Raw genomic sequence first — 23,634 nt, forward strand, 5'->3', positions numbered from 1 at the left:
GCACTGCCCGCCCCCATCTCCCCCGGCGCCCGGCCCTTCGCGCACCGCGGACCGGCGCGGAGCTGGACTGGCCCCGCAGGACCCCACGCCGAGCGGCGGCCCGGGCCCCGCCCCCGCCCCGTGGCCCCGCCCCCCGCCCCGTGGCCCCGCCCCCCGCGCTGGGGACCGCGCTGCCAGACCTGGCGCGGCGCTCGCGGGTCCGCCCCCGCCCCCGGCCTCCTGGGCCCGCGCTCGGCCTTGCCCGTCCTCCCGCCCTCTGTGCCACCATGTTTGTCCCCTGCGGAGACTCGGTCCCCGACCTCGCGGGCCACACCCTTCTCATGGTGAGTCCCCGTTCCGCGAGCTCCGGGGCGCCGGCCGTGGGGGGCGCCTGGGGGCCGCCGGCGCCGTGGGTGGGGCTAGTTCTCCGGTCCCGGGACGCGGGACGCAGCCGGCACCTGCGGGTTTCGGGTTTGCGGCCCGCGCGGAGGAGGGTGGTCGCCGGGGGCGGCGCTCTGGTTACTCGGCGGCCGCCGTCCCCGGGCGTCTCCGAGACTGGACTCTGGTCTTCGCTGTCACACGGAGCGTGTTTGCTGGTTTCGGGTAACGTGCGACGCAGGTCGTGCGGGCCATTTTCTTTTCATTGTATCCTCGAAAATCTTTTTTTAGCTAAAATCAGAGCCATTCTTAAGCTGGCGAGACTTTAAGTCATTCGTTATTTGGTCGTTAACCAAAAACCTACGCATAAGGTAATAAAAGCAATGTTGGCCAGTCACTAACTCCTGCTTGGTTTTGGGTTTTTTGTTGTTTTTTTTTTTTTTTTTTTAAGACTTCACCTGTTGATTCATGAGACACACACACAGGCAGAGGGAGAAGCAGGCTCCATGCAGGGAGCCCGACGCCGGACTCGATCCCGGGTCTCCAGGATCACGCCCTGGGCTGAAGGTGGCGCTAAACCGCTGGGCCACCTGGGCTGCCCTAGGACAGCACTTTGGAAAGGACACAGAAGAATCCTAGGACTTACTGGGAGGGGAAGGACGCAAAGACCTGTTAAAGCTTTAAATGTGGAATCTCGGGGCCTGGGGTGAAAAAAATCCTCAGATAAAGACACAGAGAAGGGGTTGGCGGTAGCCAGAGGCAGGTGAGGATGAGAGTTGCTTGAGTGAGATAGATGAAGGCAGTCAAAAGGTACAAACCTCCAGTTATAAAGAGGTCCTAAGGATGTCTTGTACGGTGCAGTGACTATAATACAAAGTATTGCATAGTATATTTGAAACATGCTGAGAGAGTAGATTTTTTGAAGATTTCATTCATTTATGAGAGAGCTAGAGAGCACAAGCAGGAGGAGGGTGGGGAGAGAGAGAGGGTGACGCAGACTCCCCGCTGAGCAGGGAGCTGTAGGCTGCCTCCATCCCAGGACTCTTGGATAATGACCTGAGCCTAAGGCAGAGGCTTCACTAACTGAGCCACCCAGGCACCCTAAGAGAAGAAATCTTAAAAGTTCTCATTATGAGAGTTATTTATGACTATGTGGTTGATTGATATTAAAGTAAGCTTATTGTGGTAATCATTTCACAGTATATACATAGATACATATGTATCAAATTATATAGCTAAGACTGATACAATATCATATGTCCCTTATATCTCAATTTTTTTTAAAGATTTTATTTATTTATTCATGAGAGACAGAGAGAGAGAGAGGCTGAGACACAGGCAGAGGGAGAAGCAGGCTCCATGCAGGGAGCCCAATGTGGGACTCGATCCCGGGACTCCAGGCTCACGCCCTGGGCCAAAGGCAGGCGCTAAACCACTGAGCCACCCAGGCATCCCATATCTCAAATTTTTAAATGATGGTAACACTTTTGGGCAATTCTTACCTTAATGATGCATGCAAGAAATATCAACGAGTTGCTAAAATTAGTCTGTGTTAATATACTGAAGGAGGACATTTTATATAATTTCAAAGTATCTCCCTGAAAAATATTTATTAATATTTTCTAATAAGATGGAAAGATATCCTTATAGGAGATAACTGGCAGAAGAAAAAGCAGAAAAAGATCCGTAGGGAAAAGTAATGTCCAAAAGATCATTGGTGGTAACCTTGACAGTTACCAATAGTTAGGGGTGAAGGGAGGGAAGCCATATTGGTGTGGTTTGAGTAAATGGAAGAAGAGATAGAGACATGTATGTGTATATATTTGTTCATCAATTCAGAGATAAAGTTCTTATATTTTAGTGGACAACTGGGGAATTTTGGCTACGGAGAAACAAGAAGGAGGTGGTAGCTAGGGGAGTATGTGGGATCAAGGGAGAGTACAGCAGAGTGAAGGAGCTAAAAAAAGGAAGGGTATTTTAAGGGTATTTTAGAAGGGAAGGTTAGAGCATGTGTATATGCTGATGGGAAGAATCCAGTAGTGAGGAAAAGGTGGATGATGTAGGGAGGTGAGGGTCCAAATAAAGTAGCAAAATCCTTGAGAAGGGGAGAGAGAATTACAGGAGATAAGCACGAGATTAGTAGATGAGATCAAGGAGAAGTGGACCACCCTGAAGGATCCAGAAAAATAAGGTGAAGGGGAGAAAAAAAGCAATTGCTAGAAGAATGCAAAGGAAGAGCTACATTAAAGAGATACTATGGAAATAGAATCAATGAAAATTGGACATATATGAGATACAGTTGTTAAGAGGAAAGGAAGAAGTTTCTAGGGTTAAGTATTAGATGAATAATTGTTGCTCTTTTCTAAAATACAAAACAGGACAAGTTTAGGCAGAAGTTTAGTTTTGTACATGTTGAATATGCATTGCCTGTGATATGACCATATGGAGATATCCATTAGGATCTGAAGTTCAGATAAATGTTTTGAGGTATAGGTAGAGATTTAGCAGTTGGACTCTTTGAAGTCATGGGGATAAATATGTGTGTGTGTGTTTAATGTGAAAAGAAGCAGACTCTAACCTTTAGGCACTAACAAAGCAAGTGGAAAGATGACCCAAGAGGCCTTTATACTTGTTTTCCAGTGCTTGCAGTGTTCTTTTCTTTGTATGTCTTTGGGTGACCAGTTAATTACAGACCTGAAAGACATAAGGAAGACCGCCACACAAAGTAATTCTTTTCTTGATCACCCTTTTTATTTTATTTTTATTAAAAAAAAATTTTTTTTTAATTTATTCATGAGAGACAGAGAGAGAGAGAGGCAGAGACACAGGCAGAGGGAGAAGCAGGCTCCATGCAGGGAGACCCATGTGGGACCCGACCCTGGGACTCCAGGATCACGCCTTGGGCCGAAGGCAGGCACTAAACCACTGAGCCACCCAGGGATCCCTTGATCACCCTCTTTAAAATTGCAACCAGCCACATCCATATACACACTCTTAATTTTTCTCCATAGCGCTTAGCACTATATGCAGGCATACCTCGAAGATTTTGAGGGTTTGGTTCCAAACCACAGCAATAAAGTGAATATCACAATAAAGCAAGTCAGATGGATTTTTTGGTTTCCCAGTGTATGTGAAAGTTATGTTTATACTGTAATCTATTAAGTTTGCTATAGCATTATGTCTAAAAAGACAGTGTACGTACCTTAATTTTAAGATACTTTATTTTTTTTTAATATTTTACTTATTTATTCATGAGAGACACAGAGAGAGACAGAGGCAGAGACACAGGCAGAGGGAGAAGCAGGCTCCATGCAGGGAGCCTGATGTGGGACTCGATCCTGGGTCTCCAGGATCACGCCCTGGGCTGAAGGCAGCGCTAAACCTCTGAGCCACCCAGGCTGCCCCAAGATACTTTATTGATAAACAATACTGGCCATCATCTGAGCTTTCAGTGAGTCCTAATCACTGATTGCAGGTCAAATGATAACAAATATAATATTTATGAAAAAGTTGGAAATACTGAGAGATTTACCAAAATGTAACAGACACAAAGTGAGCAAATGCTATTAGAAAAATGGTGCTTAGGGATCCCTGGGTGGCGCAGCGGTTTGGCGCCTGCCTTTGGCCCAGGGCGCGATCCTGGAGACCCGGGATCGAATCCCACATCAGGCTCCCGGTGCATGGAGCCTGCTTCTCCCTCTGCCTGTGTCTCTGCCTCTCTCTCTCTCTCTCTCTCTGTGACTATCATAAATAAATAAAAAATTTAAAAAAAAAAAAAAAAAAGAAAGAAAAATGGTGCTTATAGACTTCCTTGAGGCAGGGTTGCCACAAACCTTCAATTTGTAAAACAAATAAACAAAAAATTATCTGTGAAGTGCAATAAAGTGAGGCATGCCTGTATTTTATTATATTAAACTACTCCCTCACCAGAATGGAAGCTCCACAAGGGAGGACCTTTTGTCAGTTTTTCTTACTGCATTCCTAGTGTCTAGAGCAATGATTGACATGTAGTAGGTGTTCAATAAGTGTTGAATCAGTAGTCTCAAAAGTAGAAGAAGCCCCTGCGGAGACCTCTGTTGCAACGAAGGAAAGAGTTTCTATCCAGCTAGGACGTACCTGAGTATAACCATTAAAAGTAGTCCTATGATTATTGTCTTCTGTCTAAACTTTTAAAAGTGCTGCTAATTTTGATGACTTAATGAGCATATTTTTTTTTATTATTTCAGCCTGCAGTATCTGTTGGAAATGTTGGCCAGCTTGCAATAGATTTGATTATTTCTACACTAAATATGCGTAAGATTGGTTACTTCTATACCGATTGTCTTGTGCCAATGGTTGGAAACAATCCATATGCAACTGCAGAAGAAAATTCAACAGAACTCTGTATAAACGCTGAAGGTAATTAAGACTTAAGTCTGTTTTATTTTGTTATAAGGAAGAATTTTAAATTAGAAATAGATTCTACAGATACTATTTTATAGCAGACACATACTTAGTGCCAGCTTTGTGCAGAATCATGTTGTCCGAGTCTCCTACATCCTGATTTTAGTTCTTAGCCTTTTCTAAATGGCAACTCCTATGATGACTGTACTTCTTTAACTAGAATTTGAGGTTTCCTTTTTTTTTTTTTTTAATAAGGGTTCTTTTTTAATCCTCAGTTTTAATTTCTGGCAAGTATAAGCATCACTAATATAAGGGAAAGGAGTAAAGAGTTCTACTGGGTTCAGCCCTTTAGGTTTAACATGTCCTTACCTAAGCCTCATAGTCATCGTCTCATACTGTAGAATCTATGATAATATAATATCAATAAGGCCCAGAGAGATTGAGTTCCCTAATACTGTTAGTAGGTGTAGGCTTTTCCCATATCATAAATCTCCATATAATTCCTCATTGGACTATCAAGCTTGATTAATTGGGAAACATAATTGACATTGCACTGATCACTGTGTTTATAATTTGGTACTACTCCAAGCTAATAAGGGAAAGCTATTGATCATGAAGCATAGGAGTATCCACTTGCTTTGTTTGATGGCAAGCTGCTCCGTTGATTGTTCAATTTTCTGTTTACTTTTTTTTTTTTTTAAGATTTTATTTATTCATGAGAGACACAGAGAGAGAGAGAGAGAGAGAGAGAGAGAGAGGCAGAGACACAGGCAGAGGGAGAAGCAAGCTCCATGCAGGGAGCCTGATATGGGACTTGATCCCAGGACTCCAGGATCATGCCCCGCGCTGAAGGCAAGTGCTAAACTGCTGAGCCACCCAGGGATTCCCAATTTTCTGTTTACATTTTAAGGTGGAAGCCACCTTTAAGGAGTAGCATGGAAGACCATTGATGGGGCTAAAAGACAAATGAAGAAGCTTTTTTTGTTGTTGTTCATCTTATTAATGGCACCACTAGCTTGTAATAATGAAATAAACTTTTAAAAAATAGCCTTAATATTAAAATTCCTGCAGGAAAGATGGCTTTGTTAACACAAGACTGAATTTCAGTTATTGCATTAAAGGATAAAGGACTGTAAATGATAGAACTAGAATTTATATACTTTCCACTAATGATAACAACTATCATTTATTATTTCCTATGAGCTGAACACTGTGCATTTAAATGTATTCATTTAATCTTTGTAACTATTCAATGGGTAGTTTTATTGATGAGGAAACCATTGCAGAGAGAAGTTAATAATTGGTGTAACTAAGTTTCTGATCAAGGCTCTGACCCCTGTGATCTGCCTCTTAAGTACCACACCGCCCTGCTACTGCACTTTCACTCTAGTAGAAGACTACTACATTTTTCTTTGACACAAACTTGCAGCAAGTCAGTTGGGTATAGTCCTTTAATCCACTTTATTTTTAAAATGAGGTATTTTAAAATAAATTGTAGGGGTGCCTGGGTGGCTTAGTTAATTAAGCATCTGTCTTTGGCTCAGGTCGTGATCTCAGGGTCCTGGGATTGCACCCTGTATCAGGCTCTCTGCTTAGTGGGGAGCCTGCTTCTCCTTCTCCCTTTGCCCCTCCTCACCACTCATGTGTCTCTCTGTACTCTCTCTCAAAAAATAAATAAAATTTTAAAAAAACAAAAAAATAAATTGTAGACATTGTGACTTTCTACCTTCAAGTATGCATCTTTTTTTTTTAAGATTTTTTATTTATTTATTTTACAGAGACAGAGAGAGAGAGAGAGAGAGAGCACACAAGCAGGGGTAGTAGCAGAGGGAGAAGGAGGGTCCTGCTGAGCAGGGAGCCCGATATGGGGCCCAGTCCCAGGATCCCGAGATCATAATCTGAGCCAAAGGCAGATGCCTAACCGACTGAGCCACCCAGGTGCCCCCACGTATGCATCTTTTAGAAACATTTTCTTAAATAGCTAAATACCATCACATTTAACAAAATTATCAATTTCTTAATGTCTTTTACTCTACCGTATCATAATCAAATTGTTAGAGTTTCCCCAAAATGTTCTTTAAAGTTAGTCTAAACCAAGACCCACAGTAATCCATCTGATTATTGTGCCTCTGAAATTTCTTTAACTCTAGAACAGTCTCTTTTTCTGCCCTCTTTTTCGTGAAACTTGTTTATTGAGGAAAAAACTGAACCCATTGTCCTATAGAACATCTCACCTGCTGCATTTGTCTGATAATTTGCAGTGTCAGCTGGCTTCGTCTTCTAGTCTCTGTATTTTCTGTAATAGTACTTAGATCTAAAGGCTTGATTAGATGAAAGCTAAATATTTTCCACCAGAATATGTGAAAGAGGATGTTGCTTTCATATTGTATCATACCAGAAAAGCAATGGGAAGCAGGATCTTAATAACAAAAAAAGATTTGCATGATACACTGTGGAGAACATGAGTGTTGCCATTATAGGAGGCGGTGTATCTTATATTTTGCTCACTCCATATGGATACATCCTCTTCCTACTAGGACTATACAATTGCATTGGGTATATTTGTCAGAAATAGATTACAGGCCTGAGTGGCCCACATCTTAGTCCCTTCCCCCTAAATTTGTGCTCTTTTCCCTAATTCCTAAACATTCTGCTCTTGCCTTTGTTCTGAACATACCTGGTAGTCACTAGACTTGATGCTGGATACCCCCAATCACACCACACACAGGTCCAACAAGGTCCAACAAGACACTTACCAGAAGACTTGTAACTTGGGGACACCAGGGTTGCTCAGTGGTTGAGCACCTGCTTTTGGCCCAGGGCATGATCCTGGAGTCCCAGGATCGAGTCTCACATTGGGCTCCCTGCATGGAGCCTGCTTCTCTCTCTGTCTCTCTGTCTCTCTCTCTCTGTCTCTTATGAATAAATAAAATCTCTAAAATATATAAATTAACAAGACCTATAAGAAGAAAAATAATTTTTGGTATTTTCTTAACAGTTAACTTGTCAGGGGCGCTTGTGTGGTTCAATCTGTTAAATGTCCAGCTCTTGATTTCAGCTCAGGTCATGATCTCAGGTTGTGAGGTCGAACCCTGCATTGGGCTCCTCACTGGGCATGGAGCCTACTTAAGATTCTCTCTCCCTCTGCCCTCCACCTCTAAAAAGAAATAAAATAGGGATCCCTGGGTGGCGCAGCGGTTTGGCGCCTGCCTTTGGCCCAGGGCACGATCCTGGAGACCCGGGATCGAATCCCATGTCGGGCTCCCGGTGCATGGAGCCTGCTTCTCCCTCTGCCTGTGTCTCTGCCTCTCTCTCTCTATCATAAATAAATAAAAATAAAAATTAAAAAAAAAAGAAAGAAAATAAACTGTTAACTTATCAGAAATGAATCTGTTCCATAGAATAAAGCCCACAGGTGCATTTTAAGGTACTTCTAAAATGTTTAAATAAAACATTTAAATAAACTGAATGATATAGTTCATATGTTCTATATTTAATTATTGAAAATATTAGGTATAAAAGTTTTTACAATTCAGTTTAAGTTTTTATATTAGTAATTTCACTTGTATAACCATCATTTTAACTATTTTATTATTATTATTATTTTGTCTTTGTAGTATATTCATTGCCTTCAAAGAAGCTCGTGGCTCTTCAGTTAAGGTCCATTTTTATTAAGGTTAGTGTATTATATTTGTCTTTTTAAGTTGATCAAAAAAATCTTATAAAATTCAGAGCTGTTACTGTTATTTCATGATTATATTGAAAGGAATTGGGATTATATGATTATATTATATGATTAATTGATTAATATGATTATATTATAGCTTGGGTATTATATATTCCCATCAGGTAGCATTGGTGAAAACATTTTATCATAGGAATATTTTCTGTTTTTGTTACATTTGTATTACATTTCAACCAGTGGCATGTACATTTAAACCATGTATTTGTCAGAATAAATTCTGAAAATATCTTCTTTCCTCTTCTGCTGCTACCTTGCTTTTTCAAACCCCTGCCTTCTCTCAATGCTCCTGATTCTGCTGTGGTTCCACCCACTCCTACAAACATTTAATAGTCTCTTTGCAAATAACACTACCAGTGATCCTTTAAACCTAAATCAAACCCTCTGGTGGCTTCCTGTTTTATTCCCAGTGAACTCACAGCCCTTACCTTGGCTTATCCTGGTTCTTCCTCTGTCCTGGTATGGTATCCACTAGCCACATGACACTCCTTAAGTTTGATTCATAAACTAAAAGTAAATAAAATTAAAAATCCACTTCCTCCTTTGTACTAGCCACATTTGAAGTTCTCCGTAGTGGCAGACAGCTGCCATCAAGGCACTTCGTCATCACAGAGCGCTCTCTTGGGCAGCTGCTCTACACCTAATCTAACTTAGAGCCATTCCTGTGTGCTCTGTGTTTTGCTCTTTCACTTGCCTGCTTCAGCCACACTGGCCTCCCTGTGTTGTTCCAACAGATTAAGCTCATTCCTGTCTCAGAGTCTTTACATTATTGTTTTTGCCTGGAATACTTTTCCCCTAGATACCTAAATGGCTTGCTTCCCTCAGTCCTTGCTTAAATGTTACTTGAAGAAAGGCCTTCTTGGCCACTCTTTCTATTGTATTATCCTGGGGTGGCTTTCTACGCAACTCATCACTACTTGGCATATCATATATGTGTTTATCATCTACCTCTAATATAAAGTAAGTTTTCTGAGAGAAGTAACAATGTGTCATTCATTCTTATATCCCCAACTTCTAGAAGAGTGCCTAGCATGTAGAGAAGCATTTGGTAAATATTGGTAAAGTGGATTCAGTACCATCTGTTCAGGAGGTCAGAAATATGTCGACATTCCATAGGCTCTCCCTCATGCCCCATCCTAGTTATTATATTATGTAATGGAATCTTATGATATATACTTATGTCTAGCTTCCTTTTCTCAGCATCTATTTGTGAGGTCCGTCCATGTTGTTCCAAGGAGAGGTAGTTCGTTCATTCTCACCTCTGTGGGATTCTCTTGTATAAATAAACCATAATTTATCCATTGTACTATTAAGGGAAACCATAATTTATCCATTGTACTATTAAGGGAATTTATCCATTGTACTATTAAGGGAACAAATACCCAAAATTTTGCAGGAGAATTGCTAATATTTTTACATTATGCCATGCATGTGGCTTTTTCTGTTCTCTTAATACCAGGGTGAGTGAGTTCAAGAATTAAGATAGACAAAAAAAAAAAAAAAACGAATTAAGATAAACATGTCTCAATGAAATTTTTGGTAAGGTAGAAATAGTGATTTCAAAATAGCAAACATTTATTGAACATGGATTCTTTGCACCAGTACTTTTATATATGTATAAGTATATGTATATAAAGTACTCTACGTTGTCAACAATCTGATGAAGTAGGTACTGATATTATCCTCATTTTACAAATGAGGAAAACTGAAACAGAGAGGTTAAACAATTTCTTGAGACATATGGTCTGTGGGAGGTAGAGCTAGCATTCCAGACCAGGCAGCTTGGTTTAGAGCCTGCCTCTCTTAGTCATACTATACCACCTTCCTTGTTTTAACAGTCTGTGAAGAGTTTCCATAAAGAGAGTTTTTCTTCCCCAAATTTCATAACCCACTTCTCAGATTAACCAGCTGTTAACATCTTGCCGTTCCTGCTTGATCTGCTCTATTTGCATTTGTTTACACACAATTTCCTTCTGCCAGACAACCCAAAAGCAGTCTACTGATGTAATGATATTTTACCCGTAAATACTTCAGCATGCATCTTTCAAGAATAAGGGCATTCTCCTTCACGACCGCCACATTAAGCAAATCAGCATTTAATGAATTATTCAGTAGTGTCATGACATTCAAATTTCCCCAGTTTTCCCTAAAATAGTCCTCAGTTCTGGATCCAGTCAAGTTTCACGCGTTACATTTGGCTGTAATATCTTTTTAGTTGATAACTGTTGAGATAGAAGTGGACTCCTCTTTCTGTTCTGCTCAATATTGACTCCTTTGAGAATGAAAGTCAGATGTTTGGCATCCTAGGTTCACCTAATTATTTCCCGGTCATCTTTCAGGTCAGAAATTTCTAGCAAGAACATCTCATAGATGTCCATTTGATAGTTTTTAAGTAATGGTAGATTACTTTAAGTAGAGAACTGGGAAATTTTGTCAGTCAAAATAGAAATTTTTTTGAAATCTGATTTCTCATTATTTATTTCTGAATTGTAAAGATACAATAAAAAACTCATTGCTCTTCATCCCTTAGCTTCATTTTAAGGATAGGAAGTGGATCTAAAAGTAATTAGAATTTTATATATATGGATTTTTTATCATCACAAAAGGTCAATAAAGTATTTTATAGAATACTCTTATTATATGCTAAGATCTAACTTTTAGACTTTCTTTTTATTCTTTCATTGATATACAAAGTATAAATCAAAGCCATTCTGTGAGAAACTGCTTTCCTGGGTGAAAAGTAGTAACTGTGCCAAAGTTATTGTTCTTTCAAGCAGCCATTCATATCACCGTAATGATCTACAACTTCGCAGGTATGTGTTTTTTACCTTTAAAAAATGTTATGATTTACACGGTAAATCATGTTATGATTTACACGGTATTATGGTATTATCTCTATTTAAAAAGCTAAAATAAGTTTTAAAAGCCATGTATATCTTTACCTACCCTTTCTGGAATTTAGAAAGAAATAAAAGAAAGTCAAGAGATTGGAGAGAGTGTGGTTAGGTAGTCCTATGTTTGGGGCACAAGGAAGTCTTTGGTGTAAAGATAGTGATGATTCTGGAACTGTGCTTTGATTCTTTGATATTGTGTATAGCAACATCACAGAGCTCAGCTGATGAAGAGAGAGAGGATACCTAAGATTCACTGGATGATAATTTTTTGGAAGACTGAATTCACATTTCTATTTATTTAGCCATCGCAGAAGTCCAATTGCCTTTAAGTATAACTCCCAGGCATGTCAGACTGAATTCCTAAACAGAAGGCAAGGCATCCAAGAATTAAAAATAGAAACTATTTTCATCATCATTTGTGCACCTATAAAAAATCCTGATGAAAAAAACATTTAGCCAAGACTAACCTTTCAAAATTGGAGATAATTCTTAGTAATCTCACAGTAGGTATAACATGTCTAGCAATCTCACAAAAGGCCTCAGGGCCAGAAGGGCACATGGCTGTGGGAAATAGGTTATCTTCGTAACCTTGCCTTAGTTTAAGTCGGCCTGTGTCTCTATACTCTCTCCTAAGTATGTAAATAGCAAACCAGAGCAATATTTTTACGTTATTCTTCCATAGGCTGCTGAATCTTGTGCTTTGTTTTAGTAACAGAATACAGAAAGAACAAACATTTGCTTAAAAAAAAAAAAAAAAACTGATACTTGCCTTAATGTTCACATTTATTATGGGTTTTTAGAAAATTAACTATATGATTGTTTCTAGCACTCCCTTCAGATACCTACTTACACCCATTGTGCAAAAAAGTGTTCAAAATAGAATACAGAGCCTTAATTGGGAAGAAATGGAAAAAAGCCCATGCATTCCTGAAATAGATGATTCTGAGTTTTGTATTCGTATTCCTGGAGGAGGTATCACAAAAACACTCTATGATGAAGGGTGAGTTTGTTCATCTATTTGTTCATTTGTTCCTTATATAAAAATAAAAGTAAAAAAAATAAAAGTAAGGGGCACCTAGGTGGCTCAGTAGGTTAAGCATCTGCATTTGGCTGGAGTCATGATCTCTGAGTTCTGGGATTGAGCCCCATATTGGGCTTCTCAACAGGAAGTCTACTTTTTTTTCTCTCTCTCTCTCCCCCTCTGCCCCTACCTACCTCTCATTCTCTCTCTCTAATAAATAAAAATATTTTTAAAAAATTAAAAATAGAGGTTAAGAGGTGTACCTGGCTGGCTCAGTCAGAAAAGTATGAAATTCTTGATCTCAGGGTTATGAGTTCAAGCACCATGTTGGGCATGGAGCCTACTTTAATTTTAAAAAAAAAAAAAAAAAAAAAAGGTAAGTAGGAGAGTGTTAGATTCATATTACAACTTTGAGAATATATTTATAAAATACGTCCTGTATTCAGGGGAAAAACTGAAATTTATTTTTAGGAAAATTCATTCCTAAGAAAACATTTAATGCTTTGTAACATGTGGCATGTTAAGGATCCTAATACTTCCTCTATGCAACCTCTACAATCAATCTTATTTTTTTTAAATTGTGGTAAAATATGCAAAACATTAATGTACCCATTTTTAAGTGTACAGTTATGTGGCATTAATGAATTCATGGTGTTGTCTATCCATCACCAACTATTTTCATAACTTTGTTATTGTTCTAAACAGTCTGTACTTATTAAATAACTCCTATTTATTTCTGCAAAATGCATACTAATGTCCTAACCCTCATTTCTTATTTTAGTAATTTGAGTCTTTTTTTTTAAGATTTATATATTTATTCATGAAATAGAGAGGCAGAGACATAGGCAGAGAGAGAAGCAGGCTCCCCACAGGGAGCCCAATGTGGGACTCGATCCTCAGACCTGGGATCACGCCCTGAGCCAAAGGCAGACGCTCAACCGCTGAGCCACCCAGGCATCCCAAGTCTTTTTTTATTCTTAGTCAATTTTGTTGATCTTTTCAAATAACCAACTTTTAGTTTTATTGATTTTTCTCTATTGTTTTTCTCTTCTGTTTGATTTATCTCACCTTTAATCTTCATTATTTCCTGTTTTCTACTAACTCCAGATTTAGTTTGTCTTTATTTTGTAGTTCCTAAGATGTAAACTTAGGTTATTAATCTGTAAAATTTCTTCTGTTTTAAAATATGCATTTGCAGCTGTGACTTTCCCTCTTACACTGCTTTAGCTACATGTCTTAAGTTTAGCATGTTGTATTTTCATTTTTATTCACCCCTAATATTTTCTGATTTCCCTTGTGATTATCTTCTTTGACCCATTAGTTGTCTGAAATTGTGTTAATTTCCACATTTTTGTGAATTTTCCAGTTTTCCTTCCATTGTTGATTTCTAGTATCATTCTTTTGTGATTGAAAAAGACACTTTGTATGATTTTAACCTTTTTCATTTATCAGGGCTTCTTTGGTACCCTACCAAAGGTCTGTCCTCGAGAATGTTCCCTGTGCACTTGAGAAAAATATGTATTCTGCTTTTGTTGAGTGGAGTGTTCTGTATATATCTGTTAGGTCTAACTGGTGTAGAAGGTTGTGTAAGTCTTCTATTTTTTTTATTTTTCTCAATCTGTTTATTCCATCAGTTATTTGAATGCAGGCTATTGAAGTCTCCAGCTATTATTATAACACTGTGTCTAGTTCTCCCTTCAATTCTGTCAGTGTTTGCTTCATATATTTTGGGGCTCTTATCTTGTGAATACGTCTTTTTATTAGTTGCATCTTCTTGATGAAGTGGCCCTTTTATCGATATATAGTAGCTTTCTTAGTCTTTTATAACAGTATTTGACTTGAAGTCTATTTTCTCCAATATTTGTATTAGCCACCTTGCTCCCTTGGTTAGTATTTATATGGAATATCTTTTTCCATATTCTCACTTTCAAACTGTGTGTGTCCTTATATTCAAAGCAAGTCTCTTATAGACAGTATGTAGTTGGATCATGTTCCTTATTTGTAATTATTTTTGCCCCTGCTCCTTTCCAAAGTATTTAAGACTTCTTTAGTAGAAAGCATACAGGCATTTCACCTTGTTTTTCCAGTACACTTTGTTTTGTCTGTCTCTGGCCAGACTTGTGTACCATACCAGCCTTCTCTTTTTCCCTGAAACCTACGCTATTCCTATTAAAATTGTCATTTCTTTCCTTTTTTTTTTTTCTAGTTTGTCACCTATTCGTGTTTTTGCTGCTTTTCCTAGAGGCTAGCTTATTCCTTGTAATATAAAACATCACTTCAGTTATTCTTTTACCACCGCCTGGAAGCCCCCAGCTGCCCCATCACACTCTGCCCACCCCTGCCCTGCATACTACCAGCCTTCAGTCCTCCTCTTGCTTCATTCAGGCCATGTCATTTGTAGCCTGGACCACCATAATGAAATACCGTCATCAGGTGGCTTCAGCAGCAGCCATGTATTTGCTCACAGTTCTGGAGGCTAGAAATCTGAGATCAGGGAGCAACATGGTTGGTTTCTGGTGAGACCTTTTCCTGGCTTGCAGATGGCTAGCTTCTGGCCATATCCTCACATGACAGAGAGACCTGTGTTTTCTTCTCTCCTTACAAGGCCCCAGTCCTGTCAGATTAGGGCCTCTGCTTTATGACATGGTTTAATCTTAATTACCTGCACAGATTCTATCCCCACATATGGTCGCATTGGGGTTTAAGGCTTCAATGGAGGGGCATGCACAGGTTTTAACAGCTGCCCTTAAGAGCTTTTGATTGACTCCTCTACCACCTCCATTCTCTCTCTGCTCTGTCTTGAGTGTTGCTAGAATTAAAATTCAAAACCAATCACAGCATCCCCTGAGTAAAGTCCATCAGCACTTTCACTTGCTGTGTGCAGAATCTGGTTCATACTCTTAATGTGCCTTACAAGGCTCAGCAGGATTTCCTTGCCTGGCTCATTCCTTGATGCCTTGGACTCCAGCTAAACTACTGGCAGTCACAGTTTCCTAAAAACTGTCTCATTCTTCCTTCCCTTGTTCCATGTCCTTTTCTTCTCTTGTCTACCTTGCAAAAACCAACCCAGTTTCCAAGAGTCACCTCATAACAGCACTCCTTGTGTCCTCACTTACTTCTCCCTTCTGCACAAGTGATTTACTACTCTCTGTATCCTCACAGCTCTGCTCCTTCATACTGACTTCTTAGTTCTTTACAAATCAGTCTCTTGCTTTTGCTTGGATTTTGTTAGAGTAAGGATGGCAGACTTGCCATCTTGCCATCAGCAACTAGAAATTGGACAAAATGAATGAAACAACTTTTTCAGACATTAGATTGCCAAGAGCGCACAGTTGTGATGCCTAAGAGAAGGCACATAGGTCCTACAGTTGCCCCAGCATTCTGTCTGCAGATACTTTGTTGACTACAACACAGGGAGGGGAGGGAACCTGAGCAGAGTGGTCTTGCTGAGTTGAGAAGACAGACAGCATCACTGGAGAATGCTAGGACACCAGGAATGAACACAGCAGAGAACTAGAGAAGGAAGAGCCCTAGAGGGTCTTCCTGAGTCTTTGAATTCTGAGCCACACTTACATATTTTTTTGTTATATATATTTTGCCTTCGCATTATGAGAACAAATATATATTCTGATACATATACTTAGAAAAGATAATATTAATAGGTAGTGGCAGTGGTATGGCTGACCTGAAATTCTTTATACTTAATTGGAATAGAAGTACATTTATAATTTAATAATGGATGTATCTCATGTGCTAGATTTGAATGTCACAGAAGGTAATAAAATTAGCCATTTTCCACTTTCCGTTTTTACAGAGAGGACCAGAGAATGGCATTAAAACTGGTACACTACTCTTTATATTACAAACTAGTAGTAGAAGCACTGTAAATTCAAGATATACCCCTGCAATTTTTAACCTAGAGACTTGAAAATGAAGGCACAGCCAGGGAGGCTAGCCTCCTGTAGGCAGGAGATGTTTCTAAGGCTACCACAACATGAATGTGTAGAAACTAGAATCTTCTGAGTCATCATGACTCACAGTGCTACCATACAAAGCTTGAGAGCCCCTAAGATATTTGAGAATTACATAGTGAGATGATGTAATTAGTATTAACATCTTCCAATTTCATTCATTCATTCATTCATTCATTCACGGTGTGTGCAAGCAGGGGTACACCTGTTGTGCAAAAAAGTGGAGGAAGAGTGAGAGAGGAGCAGAAGATGAGGGAGAGAGAATCCCAAGCAGATTCCACCCTCAGCGTGGAGCTGGATGTGAAGCTCGATCTCACAACCCTGATATCATGACCTGAACTGAAATCAAGAGTTGGATACTTCCCCAACTGAGCCACCCAGGCACCCTGACCAGTTTCTGATATTTAGAGACTGAGGTGCTGTAGTAGGTTTCTCCTGACATCTGAGACTTCTAAACCTACCTCTCAGAGTCTCCACATCTGAAATCCCTGGCTTAGCAAGCCAGCACACCTGGATTTCTGTAGCTCTGTCAGTCACATGCTCTCAAGTTTTGGCATTACAGTATTCTCCTAGTTCTTGGTTTTAGAGCATTAGAAGTCTTTTTTGCTTTTGTTGACAAATGGAAGCTTTTTGCATTTATTTATCTCTGTCTCATCACTAGCTTGAGGCATTTACAGCCTACAGTTAAGAGACTTTTGGAGTCAGAAAGACCTGGGTTCAAGTCCCACCCTTGCCACTTCATAGATACAGAACTTTTAGTATTTTAACTACATTTCAAATCCTTTAAACCTCAGTTACTTCGTCATAATAGCTAGCATGTATGTAGTATTGACCATGTTGGGCACTGTTTGTTTTTTTTGTTTGTTTGTTTGCTTTTAAAGATTTTATTTATTTATTCATGAGAGAGAGAGAGGGAGACAGAGACACAGGCAGAAGGAGAAGCAGGTTCCATGCAGGGAGCCCGAATGTGGGACTCGGTCCCAGGTCCCCAGGATCACGCCCTGGGCTGAAGGCGGCACCAAACCGCTGAGCTACCCGGGCTGCCCATTGGGCACTGTTTTAAAACACTTTGCCTCTACTGCCTCCTTTACAGTACACAGCAACCTGTGAGGTAAGTTCTCTTGTGTCCTCTTTTACAAATGAGACACACTGAAGCTCTGATTAAGTAACTTGCCCAACATGTCTGGTAAGTGGCAGAGCTAGAATTTGAATCCAGGCATTCTGTCCATTATTCCAAACTGATTCATTGATAAAATAGAGATAATTTTAACTTCCTCAAGAATTGTTGCTGGTATTGGGACGCCTGGGTTGCTCAGTGGTTAAGCGTCTACCTTCAGTTCAGGGTGTGATCCTGGAGTCCCAGGATCAAGTCCCACATCGGGCTCCCTGCATGGAGCCTGCTTCTCCCTCTGCCTGTGTCTCTGCCTCTCTCTGTGTGTCTCTCATGAATAAATAAAATTTAAAAAAATTGTTGCAGGTATTGAATTATAAAATATGTAGATAGTGCTTATAGCACATAATAAATCAGTCACTCAGTAGATCGAATCTGTAAGAAATAATAGTAAAATTTTTTCCTTTTATTTCAGTTCCACAGTTTTCCTTCACTGCTTTCGGTTATTAGTAACGATGTTATTTCCTTTCAGTCTCTTTGCTATAGTGCTTCCAAAAATCACTATCTTCTACAGCAGATTTGGAAATATATCAAAATATATATCAATGGGGATGGTTTTTCATGCAGCCTTGTGTGAGACACAAACTTGTATATGCCCGGAGTGAACATTACATGGCTTCTAGTCCTGTAATAGCATATATCTGGGGCAAAGAGGGCTAAATAAGTGATGTTATTATGTGGCATCTTCTCCTTGCCTAAAACCTGGCAGATTGTTTTAGCTATAAAAACAGACACAGATGGAATCAGCATCTTATATCAATAGCAGAATACTTAATTATTCTCTGTATTTGTTGTAGCTGTTCTAAAGAAATCCCAGTGGTGGTTCTGCTGAAATTTGTTTCAGAAGGAGACAATATCCCAGATGCATTAGGTCTTGTTGAGTATCTTAATGAATGGCTTCAGATAATCAAACCATGTGTAAGTTTTACACTTTAAGCCTCTAATTTCTCTGGTTATGTATGTATACACTTGTATTTTATATTCTATATAAGTGGACCAAATAAGTGAAAGTTTGTTAATATATAAAATGAAGTTTATGTAAAATTTAGCTTAATTAAATTTTTGAAAAGAAAAGGCATTTAACCAACAAGTTATCTATAGTTGTTTCATTAAGGCTGATTTTCCAGAAGGAAAACCTTAAGTACTTCATTGTATTGATTGTTCATGTTGCATTAATTATAGCAGACATTTCTTAGACGAATAAACAAATTTCTTTGCAATTTGGGACTTTTTTTCTTAAGGAAAGCAAAACCTCTTTATGTAATACTATAACTATTGAATATGTATTATAATTAAAATACTTTTCTGTATTACACCCAGGGAAATCAGTTAGCTTCTGGCATAATAGAAGTACCATAAAGATATGATAGGTATTGTCTTTTTAATTCATGCTTTTGCTAGGAACAAATTCATACAAATCATACAACACTGATATTATTATTATTATTATTATTATTATTATTATTATTATTATTTAACCCCTATTCCTTTCAAATATGGTTTTACTTGATGGACCTTTCTGGCATTTCTTTATGATTTGGAACCTAAGAAAATTTATCTTCAGTTAATGTAGAGACATAGAAATTTATTACTTTGTTTTTCCTTACAGTAAAACTCAGCTAAAAGTAGCTAAAAGTATCAAAACCAAAAAGAGCAAAAACTAACAAAAAATTAGAGAAGGGAGAGTCTTATGCCGCTTAAATGTTAAGAGAGGATTTGGTGGTAAAATTGAAGGATTAAAGTATTTTGTTCTTCATTTACAGTGTGATGACCCCACAGCATCTGCCTTGCAGTGGAAAATGCCGAGTTCGTGGAGATTACTCTTTGGCAGTGGTCTTCCCCCTGCACTTTTCTGATCTGTTTTCAGTTTTATATATTATGTCCCAAGACACTTACTACCAACACAACTGTTAAACAACTATATCAAAAGTTATATTATCTGAGAATGTATTAGGAAATAAATCTTTACTTTTCACAGAAAATCTCAGAAAATGGATTAAAAGTTGTTTTGCCATGCTTTTCACTATATACAACAAATGTAAATTTTGTACAATAAAATACTTCCTGATTTTGTCTGAAATGTGTCCTTTGTTTTGTTTTTTGTTTTTTAAACTCAGATTTCTGTTTTAGTTTCCTGTGCAGCTGTAATAAATTACCAAAAACTTAGTGGTTTAAAACAACACCAGGGATCCCTGAGTGGCGCAGCTGTTTAGCGCGCCTGCCTTTGGCCCAGGGCGCTGATCCTGGAGACCCGGGATCGAATCCCACATCGGGCTCCCAGTGCATGGAGCCTGCTTCTCCCTCTGCCTATGTCTCTGCCTCTCTCTCTCTCTCTGTGTGTGTGACTATCATAAATAAATAAAAATTAAAAAAAAAAAACTTTAAAACAACACCATTTATTATCCTGCAGTTTGGGAAGCCAGAAGTCCAAATATAACAGAAGAATATTTAATTCTCTGTATTTCTTGTAGCTGTTCTAAAGAAATCCCAGTAATGGTTCTGAAATTTTTTTCAGAAGGCGACAGTACCTAAGATGCATTAGGTCTTGTTGAGGATTTAAAGATTTATTTATTTGTTTTAGAGAGAGAGAGTGTTAGTTGGGGGAGGATATAGAAGAAGAAGGAAAGAGAATCCTCAAGCAGATTCCCTGCTGAGCACAGCCCGGTGCAGGGCTTGATCCCAGGACCCTGAGATAGTCACCGGAGTCAAAATTAAGAGCCAGCCACTTAGCCAGCTGAGGCACCCAGTGTTGAGTATCGTAATTAATGTCTGTAGATAATCCACTGGGCTAAGATCAAATCTTCAGAAACCAATACCAAGGAAATTGAAAACTATGACAAAGAATTGAAATTGTCTTAAGAAAGCACAATGATCTACAAGAGAGCAACAACTAAACGAAATCAGGACAAGAATGAATGAATAAAACGAGACAATTTCAGTGAAGAGAAACTATAAGAACAAAGCCGGATAGAATTGTGAAAAATGTATTAGGTTCAAGAGCAGATTTGGTCAACCTGAAGAAAAAATCAGCAATTCTGATCATTGAAATTTTTAAGTCAGAGGAATAAAAAGAAAAAAATAATGAAGGAAAACGGAGCAAGCCTAAGGGATCAATATATGCATTATGAGAGTCCTGGAAGGAGAAAGAGACAAAACTTATTTGAGGAAGTAATGACTGAAAATTTCCCTAATCTGGTGGAAGGAAATGGATATCCAAATTTTGAGAAGCTCAAAGGACTCTAAATAGAATGAAACCAAACAGCCCCGCAAACAACTATAGTTTAAAAAAAAAAAAAAAAAACTTGTCACATTCAAGTGAGCCCCCACAAGATAACGAATGGATATCTCAGCAGAAGCCATAGAGCCCAGAAGGGAGTGAGATACTATATTCAAAATGCTGAAACAAAAAACTGGTCAATCAAGATTACTATTCTTCAAAAGTATTCTTCACAAATGAAAAAGAGCTCGACTTTTCCAGATAAACAAAAGCTGAGGCAGTTCATCACCACTGGATGTGCCCTATAAGAAATGCTAGAGGGAGTCCTACCAGTTGAAAGAAGATGTTAGACATCAACATGAAAGCATACAAAATAGAAAACTCTGTAGTAAAAGTAAGTAGGCAAATGCAGAGTCCTTTATCATTGTAATGGTGGTGTGTAAAGTACTTTTAGTTCTGGTATAGATTTTAGGAGACAAAAGCATTAAAAATTACTATAAAACTATGTTAATAGATTAATATATAAAGACATATCTTGTGAATCAAAAAGTGGGGGAGAAGGTGAAGAAATGTAAAAGAGTAGAGTTTTTGTGGAGCACCTGGGTTGCTCAGTCAGGTAAGTGCCAAATCCTTGGCTTTGGCTCACAGTCCTGTGATGGAGCCCATGGCAGGCTCTGTGCTGAGTGCAGAGTGTGCTTGAGATTCTTTTTCCCTTCCTTTTACTTCCCCCTCTGCTCCTCCCCTCATTCATGCTCTCTCTCAAACAAATACAATCTTTAAAAAATAGAGTTTTTGTATATGATTGAGATTAGGTTGTTACCAACATTAAAATAAATTGTTATAACTATAAGCTGTATTAGGTAAATCCTGTAGTAACCTCAAAGAAAATGTTACTAAACCCAAGTGTAGCTGCGAATTGCCTAAAAGATCATCACTCCAGACAATGTTTGATAGGAAAGGAATTTGAGCTTTATTCAAGAGACCAGCAACCTGGGGAGAAGGCTGATTCTTGCCCAAAAGCCAACTCTGGTTTCTGCTTGGCCTTGGAGTTTTAAAGGGGTTGGGTAGTTAATGAGTAAAGAGAGTGCAGCAGCAGCATTTCTTGATTACATGCAGACTTGATGATGCCAGCCACAAACATTTCAGTACTCGTGGTTGTGCAAGGGGATGCAGTTCTTTGTTTTGTGTTTTATAGGAATTCTCTGTTCTTTCTGCAAAGATGGACAAAATCTATAGCTACCCAAAGGGAGGTCAGTAAAATCATTTGTGTAACCTAAAAGAAAGAAAAACATTTTGCTAAAAAAAAATTTGGTGGGCTAATCGGAAAGCTGAGGTGGCTTCAAACAGACTTACTGGCTTCTGTGGCCTGGGAAAGTTCTGGTCTTCACTCCTCAAGGCCAGTGGTCTGCAAATCTCAAAGAAAGTAAATTAGTTCTATTACAGATCAAGTGTCTTAAGTCAGCAAGTGAGGGGTATGTTAACTTGAAACAAGTTAACTCTTAAGACTGATGACTGGAGTGCTGTTACAGAAACACCTATAGAAGACACACAAAAGAAAATGAGAGGGAAAAAATCCAAGCATGTCAACACAAAAACAATGAAACAAAGTCAACAAAAAGAAAAGAGAGACAAGGAAAAGAAACAACAGAATGGCAATAGAGAGTGGTACAGATGTTCTGACTGTGCCTCCCACATTCTAACTCCTAAAGCCTTTAGCTAGACAAAAGAGAGAGAAGACTCAACTAAAATCAGAGATGAAAGAGAAATTACAACTGATGGCACAGAAATAAAATAGATTTTAAGAGACAGGAAAAATTATATGCCAACAAATTGGATAACCTAGAAGAAAAGGATAAATTCCTAGAAATACAATCTAGTAAGACTCAATCTGAAGCAATAGAAAATCCAAACAGACCTGTGACTAGTAAGGAGGTTAATAATCAATTACTAATCAATAATCAATTACCAATTCAGTCAAAAACTTCCCAACCAAGAAAAGCCCAGGACCAGATGGCTTCATTGGAGTATTTTACCAAATATTTAAAGAATTAACACCAATCCTTCTCAGACTCTTCCCAAAAATTGGAGAGCCTGGGTGGCCCAGTTGATTAGATGGCCAATTCTTGATTTTAGCTGAGGTTATGATCCCAGGGTCATGGGATCAGGCTGGCATTGGGCTCCACTCCTGGTGCAGACTTTGCCTCTCCCTCTCTCTCTGCTCCTCATATCTCTGTCTCTCTGTCTCTTTCTTCCCTCTCTCTCTCTCTTCCTCTGTCCCCCTCAAATAAATAAAATCTTAAAAAGAAAAAAAACTCCTCCCAAAAATTGAAGAGGAGGGAACACATCCTAACACATTTATGAGTCCAGCATTACTCTGATACCAAAATGAAAGCTACAACAAAATGCAGATCAATATCCCTGATGAATGTCAATGTAAAACTCTTCAACAAAAAACTAGTAAGCCAAACCGATAGCACTTTCAAAGGACTATACACCATAAACAAGTAAGATATATCCTTGGAATTCAAGAAGAATGCCAAAAAAGAAAAGTAATAAATGTAACATTAACGAAAGGGACAAAAATCACATGATCATCTTAATTGATATAGAAAAAGCACTTGACAAAATTTAACATTCTTTCGTGATAAAAACACTCAAGAAACTAGGAATAAAAGGAAAGTACCTAAACATAATAAAGGTCATATGTAACAAGCCCAGAGCTACCATCATACTCAATGGGGGAAAACTGAAAGATTGTCCTCTAAGGAATAAGACAAGGATGCCCATTCTTTACACTTACTCAACATTGTCCTCAAGTCTTAGCCAGAGCAATTGGGAGAGGATGGAAGGGTGGGAGGGAGGAAAAAAATATCCAAAT

The 23,634-nt window shown here is 38.8% G+C and overlaps 1 protein-coding gene across 2 annotated transcripts; it reads left to right on the forward strand.

Moving 5' to 3' along the window:
* Nucleotides 1–153: 153 nt before the first annotated feature.
* Nucleotides 154–19,619, forward strand: PSMG2 (proteasome assembly chaperone 2). 2 transcript variants are annotated; one of them, XM_025429586.3, is made up of 7 exons: nucleotides 154–323; nucleotides 4,584–4,755; nucleotides 8,358–8,416; nucleotides 11,177–11,295; nucleotides 12,203–12,376; nucleotides 18,337–18,457; nucleotides 19,303–19,619. In XM_025429586.3, exons 1-7 carry the CDS (start codon nucleotides 267–269, stop codon nucleotides 19,393–19,395), a joined length of 795 nt encoding a protein of 264 aa, XP_025285371.1. In that variant the 5' UTR covers nucleotides 154–266; the 3' UTR covers nucleotides 19,396–19,619. The 2 variants fall into 2 exon arrangements, with proteins under 2 accessions (XP_025285371.1, XP_025285372.1); XM_025429587.3 differs by lacking the exon at nucleotides 154–323 and adding an exon at nucleotides 455–728.
* The last annotated feature ends 4,015 nt before the right edge of the window (nucleotides 19,620–23,634 follow it).

This window comes from Canis lupus, chromosome 7 (genome assembly GCF_003254725.2).
Source record: "Canis lupus dingo isolate Sandy chromosome 7, ASM325472v2, whole genome shotgun sequence".
NCBI classification, from domain to species: domain Eukaryota; kingdom Metazoa; phylum Chordata; class Mammalia; order Carnivora; family Canidae; genus Canis; species Canis lupus.